The 12,648-nt window shown below is 33.3% G+C and overlaps 1 protein-coding gene across 1 annotated transcript in view; it reads right to left on the bottom strand.

Annotated features, from left to right (window-relative positions):
• Positions 1-5,512: 5,512 nt before the first annotated feature.
• LOC106459530 (ankyrin-3-like) overlaps positions 5,513-12,648 on the bottom strand; it is a gene marked incomplete at its 5' end in the record, with an annotated part of 61,275 nt that continues 54,139 nt past the window's right edge. The window contains 3 exons of the mRNA XM_022386036.1: positions 5,513-5,658; positions 7,270-7,392; positions 9,926-11,285. Of these exons, the coding sequence (XP_022241744.1) occupies positions 5,513-5,658; positions 7,270-7,392; positions 9,926-11,285 (1,629 nt within the window). The remainder of the gene's footprint in view (positions 5,659-7,269; positions 7,393-9,925; positions 11,286-12,648) is intronic.

Genomic DNA, 12,648 nt, shown 5'->3' with positions numbered 1-12,648 from the left:
TATTGTACTAAGAATAATAAATGTTTTTTAAAATTGAAGATATTGTCAGAATGATTTATATTATGCAGCAGATAGTAATCTTCCTGTATCATAATAACATGGTTTGTACATGAAACAAAACAAATATCATGAAAATATTTCATTTATTATACTGATATAATACTACGTTTGAAAATAACACCAATAAAGATATAATCATGAAGATATTGTCATAGTGATTTAAGTTATGTAGAAAATAATAATATCGTTTGTAGATGAAACAAAACAAATATCATGAAAATATTTCATTTATTATACTGATATAATACTACGTTTGAAAATGACACCAATAAAGATATAATCATGAAGATATTGTCATAGTGATTTAAGTTATGTAGAAAATAATAATCCCTTGTATCATAATAACATCGTATGTAGATGAAACAAAACAAATATCATGAAAATATTTCATTATACTGATATAGTACTACGTTTTAAAATGACACCAATAAAGATATAATCATGAAGATATTGTCATAGTGATTTAAGTTATGTAGAAAGTAATAATCCCTTGTATCATAATAATATCGTTTGTAGATGAAACAAAACAAATATCGTGAAAATATTTTATTATACTGATATAGTACTACGTTTTAAAATAACATCAATAAAGATATAATCATGGAGGTATTTTATTTATCATACTGATATAGAACACAGGAACTTAGTCTTATACATTTTTTACACACCCCTGGTGTTGTTGACGGGTCAATGTTCTGGGCACGCTATAAAAGCTTCTCGAAATTAGGTGAAGGTCATGCTTGTTTACTTCTGCCGCTGGAGTAACGTCTCTTATTATTTACATTTATCCTAGATTTGGGCGATTAGTAAAATATTAGTTGCTCCATCTCATCACTTGTTATTGATACACACATTCTAAACATGTAACAAGTCTTCGTAAGATAGATAGCGTTAGAAAACAGCAGACCTATACCTTTTGATAGAAATCACGTAAACGGTAGGCCTATAATTTTCTAATACTTCGCCACCTTTCGGTGTTTAAACCGTATCTTTTACAGTATTATACTGCATATATAAATAGTGTCTGTCTCATTATCTAGCCGAACTGGCAAATTTTGGTATTGAACGACAGGTCTCTTGGATGGTGACTTTTGGGTGACAGAAGATAGATTTGAAATGGTAGTTTCACACGCCTTTTATTTTGAGTCCCAAGTGGACAAATTAAGTGGAACGTGGAAAAACAAAATAAAACTGTACCATGGCTTCACAGAATTGAGGCCTATTAAAATTTAAAAAAGTTACATTTGTCATGTTACTTGCTTCCGTAGGATTACAACTAGCACAGAAAATTGGATTTAAATGAAAAACGTCTACACACCAAATCTACGAGATCGTGCTTTTCTAGACACAGGACATGGCACAGTTTATGACTTCATAAATCCAGAACGGCCAATACTTGGATGTGAAACTAGGGTGAAAAATGTCCTTCGATATAAGCTTTATTTTCAACAAATTTGACCATTTTGTGGTTTTAAACCACCTTGTCCTTTCAAGCAGTTGAAATACCTAGGCTTGACCATTAGAATACATAATGTACAAAACTGACTAATTTGATTAAGCGATGTGCATCATTAATATTTATTTCAGAGTTTTCCCAATACGATGAAAAAAATCTAAAATTTGATAACTATTTTGGTAGTTTTTATGATATTTTCAAAAACCTTTGCTCTCTTATGAAACTTCAAAAGCTAGAGTGACTGGTTTAAGTTGTAAAGTTAGTTTACACTAATAAAAGTACTGAACATACACAGCAATAACCTTTAGATGATAAGGTATGGATAGCAAAGTCTTTCAAACTAGAAGATTACATTTTTATTATTATATGGGGGTGACAAAATGATGCCCCCCCCCAAGTGGCTCAACGGTAAATCTATAGGCTTATAACGCTAAAACGGGGCTTCGATACCTTTGGTGCACACAGCACAAATAGTCTATTGTGTAGTTTTGCGCCTAACAACAAACAAAGACAAAATAACAAGGAAGTGCAACTCTGGAAATATAATTGTGAATGCATTAAAGTCTGGTATATCTCAACTTTAAACAAAACTTTAAAAAGGGCGTATTACTACCTCTTATGAAATACGGAATATAGTTCTAGACGTCCGTATATTTAAATTTTGCAGCATTACTAACTAAAATGGCGGCTGCAATTTTGAAATCATTGAAAACTTATGATCAAAACAAAGTTAACCATATAGCAATAAAATTATTTAAAAATACATGTTAAGGAACACATATAACCTGACTATAAATACTTACATTTTATAAATCAATAAACCAGAAAATTTAAAACTTTAATTATGAGATTGCATTGAATTATTAGTTGGATACTCTCGCTGTTAACAGTATTTTTGTTTACAATCCAAATAACATATCCTGCGTTTTAGTCAATTTAGATTAATCCTAACAATGTCAAGGGAAAACATAAAGGTTGAATACATTATATTAAAATTATTTTGGACCCTCATCACTTGTTACAGTTCACTTCACCATGTTCAATCCTACTCTGTCTGACGATTGTGCTTCTTGATAATAGCCCTTCAGCGTCCTTTCCATTGCAAAAGACGTCGTCGTAAGGCTGTCATGCCGTAATCGCACCCCTCCTCCCTATAGGCTTTCTGTAATCCATCTGGTGTACAACGGTGACGGTTTCCCACCAACAGTTTCAATAGTCCGATTGCACAGAAATCCAAGTGACTGTTATGTCTTTGTATAGAGTAGCATGAATACTCATTTCGTTCTACAACTGATTGAGGCGTCAAACGGCTGAATGGATAGGATGTGAAAGCAACTTGTGTACACATGATTTGCATTGCTTTTCCAGATGGTCATCATTGTTGACTATGTTACAGACTGTTACATGGGGCACGATAGCTTTTGTTACTGACCTTTATGTTCGTGGGTTCTCACTTGTTATAAGACACAATACTTTGCTTACCATGGTTGGAGTACGCCTTGTTGCAGATCCTTTTCTGTATGGTTCGTTATACAATGTTGATCCACATTCCTTTGTTTTCCAATTTCATTAAGTACGAAGGGTATCTCCGTCTTGGAGATTCTAAATCCACTATCTGAGTGTATGAACATCATGTTGGAAAGAGCAAGCAATTTTTAAGTACCTACGGAAACGCCAAACAATGTTAAAATTTAGTTCTGATACATGTCGTTCCACCGCGACTTTATATCAGTTGTGGTTGTTACGTGATTTACATATTCAAAATCATTTTAATATAACTTATTCAACCTTATATATAAAGCCTTAAAACCTGCAATTGCAATAATAATTCCAAGTTGTCAACAAAAAATTAATATTGATATTTACTAAAGTTTACGAAAAAAATTTTTTTTTGAAAAGTTCTTATCTACTGTATAAGATGCCAATAAAAATGATTTTTCTTTTCGTACTATGAATACCTCCACGCACTAAACGAGGTACTGTTTAACTACACATGTCAATCGTTTACGAGGTAACAGTATGTTTGTTTTTGTAATGAGAAAGTAATGGTGAATATGTTTAACATTAATTACGTGATTTTTTACTATTCCAGTATGACTGTCTAGTCAGAATAGTTTACAACAGCATTTCAACTAGATTGCTGCTGATAAGGCCTTGCACTTAATACAGGAGCTCCTCAGGCTGGTTGGGTTACAACACAAGACCAGTTGGAAACTGATGTATAATGTCAATTATTTCTACCAGTAAATTTACTACAAGCATGTTTGCGCGATTGTTAATTTTAAGAGTATGATAAAAATTCTACAAATGCAATTCTTTGTGTTAATATTTGAAATAATTTATAGCAATAAATATATTATAGCATCATTTGCTAATTATCTAATATCGTTTTCTCAATATCATAATTTGTAATTATGTACCATTTTCTAATCGCTTTTTTTTTGTGTCATTGTCGGTTTGATAGGCGCGAATCATCTTACAGTTTTTGACACAGACATTTTATGTTAATAAGTTTTAAAACAATAAGGTTTAAAACTTTCTTCATCAGAATAATAAAATCCTGATAGTCCAACTCTACATAATCTTATTGCCGGGCTCAAATTCCTCTAAATAACATCACCTGTTGAATAGCATGAAACTATAGTTCAAGTCTTTTATAGTCATCTTTATTTACAACAAAGTTCTCGGCTTAACCCAGCTTTAAAGGTTAAACACGAAGCAACAGTAGTATTAAAAATGGGATTCCCCGGCTTACCACAGCAAAAGTATGGGTTCGATCCTCATGACGGAAACAACGCAGATAGCCCATATGTAGCTTTATGCTGAAAAAAAAGTTTGTTTGTTGATCTTCAACGTAAACTGGGCTAAATTTGCTGCCCCACCGCAGGGAGTGGACCTTGAATTTAATTATTGTCAATCCTTCAACTTACCCCTGAGCTACTGGAGGGCTGAGACCAGCAAACTAATGGGCAAAGTTAAATAATGATGCAAAGATAACTTTTAAAACCACAGACTAACTATAGGCTAGTAATAATAACCATTAATGACTTTTTGACTTCCTTTAAAATTCTCTGTTGAAATCATGGGTGGAATTATTAACGTAAAATCAGTTTTGTACGATATGCAAACAGTTAATACACTGTACTGATAAGTATTACTACGAAGCTTTCAAACACGCAATGCTCTCAGGTGGACCTTCAGGTATTGTTTGTTTGTCATCAAATCTAAAGCTACACAAAGGACTATTTGTGTTGTGCTCACCGTGGGTATTGAAATCCGAATTTTAGCGTTATAAGCCCTCATACTTACCGCTGAGCCACTAGGGGCGCATTCAGATAACTACATTTTGAATGCATTTAGTTTTTTTTTATGAAAATAGATGCAGTAAGGTTTTCCAACCCGACGTGTTCGCTCATTTATTTTTGTCGCTGTGCTTTTAATATCATTATTGACGTGTTCATTATTATTCGTATGCTAATGATATATATGTGTATATATAATTTTGGTTTAATGTACTCTGAAATAACAGTTGCCGATAGATTGTTACATGAGTTACTCAGATATTGGATGTACAAATAAATTAACTGTATAAAAATTGAGAAAACTTGGCAAACTGCTGTGAAGAAGTTTATTTTAGTAATGTGTGATTTTTCAAATTAACCCTTAAGAACATTTGGTTTAGATATCGAGAGTTCACGTGAATAATTAATTTTTGTTTATTGTTCTTATAGCATTGTAGTATGAAAATTAGTACTAACTACACCTAATATGTATTTAGTAGTCGCACATTTCGTTTTCCATAAATTGGAATTCTCTGTTCGCTGAAATTAAGAATGGGGACTCGTTAAATAATTGATTTTCAGAAATTATTATAATTTAATTAATCCTGAATAATAACTTTACTAAATATTTCACTGCTTCTATTTCGAAGAAGTCACTGTATACAAGTTCTGTGAAGTGAAGATTTCCATCACAGACTGTTGTTTCTTTATGATTTTATTCCTTTCGAAACACGGGTGACATGTCAACAATCCCCTTTGTCTGCAGGAACTTTGCCACGATTGGAGGCCAGTCTACAACACGAGCTATGGTGTTTTCTCTCAGCTCAAAAACCGAAGCTTCAATTCCAGAACGAGTTGCACCTGCTGGTAAACGTTAAAGATTCATTGTGTAAGAATATAAAGTAATATAATAATTTTGTATGTTTTAAACTCGAAATAGAGGTTTTTATTATGATAAAAAATTGTATGCTTGCCAATAAAGAACTTTAGTTCCCACTTTAAAACTTCAACCAGTAATTTTACCCATTTTGTAGGTGCTGTGAACTAAAAATTAACTGTAGAATACACAAATATATATAGAATTACAGCAACCTAAAGATTACGAAACTTTTTTAAGCATATGCTCTTCTTCATATATATTATACTCATTTAAATCCACACATGCGCAGTTTTAAGTTCCTGAAATCTGAAGAACGGCATTACTTAAAGTGTTGATCAACAGCTCTTTTGTATTATAATCTACTTTTACATATAATTAACACCGTATAACATCTCGCTTTTATTACTATACAAAATAGGGTAAAATTTTTCAGACACCTCCAAAAGGACTAAATTTAAAATGGGCATGTAAGATAAAAACTTTTATCTTCTTCAATACATTGTGGTCTGGAAATATTAACATTTTATTTGTTATTTTACGCTTGTCGCTTTTTAATTTATCAGTTAATTTAACACTAACTTAATTTATCTAGGGATAGCTGGCTTGAGTAACGAGGCTTAAGACAGTATATTAATGAAAAAGTGTTACATGAAATTATTTAATTTTATAATTTTGTAGAATTTCGGAAATATACAACTGAGTTATTGCTCATGGTGATTACGAATATCTCATTAAAAGTTTATAAATGTAAACAAATTTTTCATTAATGCCCTTCTTGTGCGTACCAGATTTATAAAATACACCATGTACCGCATTTTTCAAGATCTGATATAATGTTACAGTAAACAGTAGTTTTCAAAGTAGTTATAGCATAGGTAATCTTTAATGAGCTCTTTGAAAGTTTACTTTTACTCAAATACCGACTTTTAAAAATAAGTCATGACTTTTGTCTTTCATTCCAGCTCTCCAAACTATAAAAACAAGTCAAGATTTTTTCTTTTCAACATAAGATTTCTTCATGTAAAATACACTATAACCCAGAATCAAACTCTTAAAATTCAACAGACTGATTATCTGTTGTTTTTGTTTTGTTTTTATAAATGACACTAATTATCAGTGAGAGCGACACTCGTGACTAATAATGACTCCTAGAGGAAGCGATAATCATTGTTCCAAGAGCGATTATGACTTCAATCAGCATAAAAACAAAGGTCAAGCTGTTCCCAAACAAGAAACTAGTAACTACTGCATGTTTAATATAATACACTCATTAACTTTAAAAATTACGTCATAAATCCTGTAACAGGTTCGGTTCTAATAATTTTGTCTAAAACAGATATGTTTCTACCTTTCTGTTATCAATATGTACGGTTTATTGTAGAATATTTATAGCCATATAAGGAGATAATCCTTTTTTAATGAGATAATTATCGCACTTTTCTTAGCCTGAATTTTATAGCGACATAAAATAAATATATATTTTAATTATTGGGCAAAATGTAATACTAATTATCGTGATAGCTGATTTATGTTTTTATAAAAATTACATTATTTATTTTTTAAATCCTAAGCCAAATATAATATTTTCTTACCAACAGATGTGAGAGCCATCTGCCATCGGCGTCGGGCACCCTTTGAAATTACTGGTCTAACTGGTGCAGGAATGTTGACTGATAAGGTACGCTCCTTTGGTCGAACAGTCTGAGCTTTTCTAACTGCGATAAATTGAAGAAACGTAGTTTTGCCATGTTTATATGCTTACAAAAACACACACATATTTAATTTCACAAATCTTATTAAAAGCATTCAGCCTTTGATGGACTTCTTTCTTGACAATACTTAGTTTTGTAATCTCGAAGTTAAGCAAGCTTAACAGACGAAACTAAAAATAAATAAAAGATGTTTTAGCTAAAGACAATATTTATTCATGTATTAAATGACTTTGCTACAGTAATAAAATAGCATTCACCAAAAAGCAACATACTAAAACTTAATGTAAAAAAGTAAGTGTTTTTCAACATAATAAGGGTTGAGTATGTTATATTAAAATTATTTTGAATATGTCAATCAAAATATCACGTGACAGTTACATGTGACATAAAGTCCCGGTGAAACGGAATATATAAGAATTACATTTTGACCATGTTTCGCGTTTCGTAAGTAGTATGGTGCCACCAAAAATTAATTGCTTTTGGGAAGAGTATGTAACGGCCCTTTCCAGTGTAAAAGATTTATACATTTAGATCATAAAAATGTATCCGGATCGGGGATTTAGCATTTACAAGAAAGTAATATACCTTGTACTTAACGGCATTATAAAACAAAATAATGTGGATCAACTAGAGGTATCTGGACCATCCATAAAGAAACCTGGAACAAGTCGTACCCCTTGCCATAGTAAGCAAAGGGATGTGTCTTGTAACAGGTGAGAACCCACGAACAGAAATGTCTGTGGCCCCCCAACGTACCCCAGGAAACAGTACATAAAATAATAAAGAAAGGTTTCCATCTGGAAACGAGGTTAACAAGGTATTGGCTCAGCAAGATAAGGCTTTCAGTCATACCTTCCGTTCAACCGTCGCATACCTAAAGCAGCTGGAAGGTGAATCGGGTATTACCAGTCATGAAATTGGCGCTAGGAAATTGTTTTCCTCGTATACTAGATGAATTATGAAAAGAAAATATGAAGGAGTGGTATGCTTTGGACATGACGACCTTACGATGGAGCCTTTTGCAGTGGAAATTACCCTGCAGAGCGGTTGTCAGATAGAGAATGAGCGAACTGGACATGAACTATGGTAAGAACGTAGTAAGTCTCTAAAATCGTTTTAAAATACAGTACTCAACCTCTGTAGAAGGCGTTCGATAAAGGAAAAGGGGATATCTTTTATAAATATTTATGTTAGGTTTGTGTATTCTCGTTAATAATGCTTCCCTAATTTCCATTTTGTGTACTTCTTGTTTTGTAATTTATTTAATATTTAAATTTTTTTATATGTTAATTTACACGTGAAAAGTCTTAGTTATTTATTTACTCGCTAGAAGAATTTCGCACCGTCTTTTCTCCTTCAAATTGTAGAGTTGCGCAGTCCCTAATTCCGAACCGCCAACCAACCTTATGTTTTTGGATTATGGTTTCTTGGTTTATTACTTCTTTTCAGTTTTCCTAGAGGAACTAAAGCTTTTTTTTCAGAAGTTTTGAAACATGATCGTGTTCCCTCGTCAAGCCCCCCCGGTAGCTCAACGGTAAGTCTGGGGGCTTAGAACGCTAAAATCAATCAGGTTTCGAAATCCGCGATGGGCAGAGTTCAGATAGCCCATTGCATAGTCTTGTGCTTAATAATAATAACAACAAAACCTTATCAAATACATTCAACTTTACCTGTTGTTTTTTATCATACGAATATACACGCATTTTACAAAAAAATATCACTATTAAGGTAGTGTCACTACAAGCTTGAAGAGACACGCTATATTTTTGTTTGTTTGTTGTTAAGTATAAAGCTACACAGTGAGCTGTCTGTGCTCCACCCACCGCGGGCAATGAAACCCGATCTTTAGAGCCACAAGCCCTCAGGTTTATCGTTAAACCACTGTGGAGCATATTTTATGATATATTTGGTCTTAAATAACGACATATGTGCTGTATATATGTGTTTGTATGTTGGAGGATAAAAAAAAACCTAGGTAGAGTGACTAATTACTTCTCAGGAGGGCTCATTTTGTTGTTAATATTTCTATATCATCAGCTATTCTACCATAACAGTTGTTGTCTGGAAATTTGCTAATATAAATAGCGTTTCAACCACTACTTTGTCTGTCGCATCCCAGCCGGCCTGACGAGTTCTAGTATTGGACGAAAGGACTCGTTAGTACGAGTTATATAAATTAAAGTGTAATTGATATACTATTATATGCTCTTCTTTACTTTCACTCAGAATATCTTATTAATGATTATGAGAATGATAAAATAGTTAAATGATGTAGTTTTGAAGGTGATTTTTCGTTCCTTATCTTGTAACTTTCCAACATTATCTCGGAAATAACATATATAACCAAAATATTTTGTAAAATGAAGGCTGTGCTTTCAACATTCAGTTATTAAAACAGATAATAGTAAATTAAACATCCTAACTGTACAATCAAATATATGTACACAGATCCAATTCGTCTCGGGTTTTAATGTTATACAATAATATTTACTGTAATAGTATTTTTATAGATATGTAAATAAATTTATTATCTTACCTTTAAATCTACGACATTTTCTGATCATGAACCAAAACCCAGTGAAGAAGTTTACAGGTGGGGGTGAGGATGAAGTTCGTATCATTCTGCGAATGAGCTTGGCCCGACCAAATTTCCATTCGGTGTCAGACCTGGCCTGAATTCTCTGGTAGGTATTTGACATCATGGCGATCAAGAGGTTGATGAGAACGACAACCGTCACCGTCATGTAAACTCCAAACACAACTTTTATAATTATTTTGGAGAAAGAAGGGCTTAAGTACAATGGTGGCATGTAATCCGGTTCAACTAGCCCAAAGAGTGCAAAGAAAAGCATCTCAAATGTATTAATGGGTGACTGGAACTCTTGACCGAAAGTGGGTAGGCTAGCATTTGTGAGATAAATTGGTTCAAAAACTGGCTGATAGATAGCGCTAAGGTGAAGTGAAAACCCAACGAGAAACAAAGCAAGAATAGCCAAAAATCTTAGAAGGTCTTTCATTAGATCTTTAATAATGACAGCCCAGGGACCAAAAAGATGATGAAAACTAAGAAAATTCAGGAATTCTAAGAAACAAAGCAAAAGTGACACACCGAGTAGTTGGTTTCGTATGTACAGAAGGATTAATTTAGTGTCGATTTCAAGAATGAAAATAGCAGAACAATGTACAAGAATGGAAAGCATGCAAAAGAACATGACTATAACTCTGGTCCAAGCAAATCCCCCCTTTTCCTTAGGGTTGGCAATATGAGAAAGCACCATTCCAGCAACCCACACGATAAGCAGGCCTTCGTGCCACTGGGGAATCAAATTTGTATTTCTCCAGAGGGGGACCCACGGGTTAATGATAGTGAAGCTCAGAAGAACCACAAAGAAAATATGTGAAATAAGGTACGATAGAAACTTAATAATAGGGATGTTGGGAAGACGATGACCAAAAGGTAAGGAACACAGTATCCATACAATCGGAAAGAGAAGAAAAACTAGGAAAAGCAGTACAATTCGCCACTGAGGCCAGTCTATCCCCCCCATCCAGAGTTCAGTTAGGTACTTTTGGACCGAGGGGTGAGAAACCACTTCCTTTCGTTCTTGCTCGATCAAGACATCCATAAAAGCTGTCTGGTTAACATCCAGGGCCCGAAGAAGAGTAGGGGTCAGGTTGCTGGCTGCAGTAACTGTCATAAGATCTGAAGCGATATTGTCACAGAAGGAACTCATGTACTCCAAGTCACAATATCTTTCCTTCTCCTTTAACGCTAGGTTCTGGTATTGACGAGCTACCTTCACAGCAATCTCTATTGGTGCTGGAGACAAAAGTACAAACTCCAGCATTGGCCTATTATTATGGGTCTTTGCACACGTCATCAGATCCATCAAGAACTGTGAAAAGTCCATTTTTATCGAAATGATATACATAACTTAAAATATGTTGCAAAATTGAAAGTTTAAAATGTTTAGCATTCTATAACGTCTCTGTAATATATTAGAATTCTTCACCATAAGTTACTTAAGCACATATTTTTTTTTTTTTACTTTTAATTAAAGATAATACTTTTAGGCGTGGGTGTTATATATTTTAATCTTTGCTTTTTAATCTTCAAATACACTTGTTAAGCTACAAGAAGTAATGCATAGAAATGGCTACATAAAACGAGTATAGTCACACTAAACATCACAATATTTCTTTTTAAACGCACGAACAAATTGTAACATTTTTACTGATGTGCTGAAGATTGTACATTATGTTATTAAAAAGTCTTGGAAGGTATTATAAGTAGTGGAGTGCTCACCAAAAACAATTGCTTCACTATGAATATTACTCATAAGTAAATAGTGTGAACTACTCATTCAGTGTGGCGTCGTGATTTATTTCTAAGGTTTGCTACTATTACTAAATCCATAAATTAATCAGTTCTTGTAGTGTATCTTCTTTAACATTTACCATTAAAGTGCGCTATGATTGCAAAAATCGTAAATCGTACAGATTATTATTATTTAACTGAAATTCAATGCTTCTTTGTTAATTTGTATAAGTTTCAAACAAAGTAGAGTTCTATAACCTTTTGCAATCTGAGGGTCGCGGGTTCGAATCCCCGTCCCACCAAACATGCTCGCCCTTTCAGCCGTGGGGGCGTTATAATGTGACGGTCAATCCCACTATTCGTTGGTAAAAGAGTAGCCCAAGTGTTGCCGGTGGGTGGTGATGACTAGCTGCCTTCCCTCTAGTCTTACACTGCTAAATTAGGGACGGCTAGCGCAGATAGCCCCCGTGTAGCTTTGCGCGAAATTCAAAAACAAACAAACAAAACAATTCTATAACCTTTAATAAAGTTTACAAGCGTCATAAGACTTTGTAATTACTAAACATTTATTTTTCCTGACTCATAATTATTAAAAATGTGTGCACTAATATATTAAGTAAACTTAACATTATTCTTGTAAAAAAAGAAAATACATGACTATATTGGGGAGTGGTGAATATTTGAGATTGTTAATTTGACTAATAAAACTAGTGTTTGAATGAACTGTGTATTAATAAAGGAGACGAACAGATATTCTGTTAAGGATTTCGTGAACTGTTTTGATTAGATTCCAGAATTAGTAAATAAAGGATTCAGGGATTGCTAATTTTTAACCCAACAGTTAACATATGAAAAGATATGAAAAATAGTAACCCACATCCACTATTCCAATTTGTAGTTAAGCCTTCTGTTGGCATGACATTTTAAGCTTTGGGAATCAA

Source organism: Limulus polyphemus, unplaced genomic scaffold, assembly GCF_000517525.1.
Source record: "Limulus polyphemus unplaced genomic scaffold, Limulus_polyphemus-2.1.2 Scaffold623, whole genome shotgun sequence".
In the NCBI taxonomy this organism is placed as follows: Eukaryota; Metazoa; Arthropoda; class Merostomata; order Xiphosura; family Limulidae; genus Limulus; species Limulus polyphemus.
This window is presented reverse-complemented; position numbering and strand designations above follow the sequence as displayed.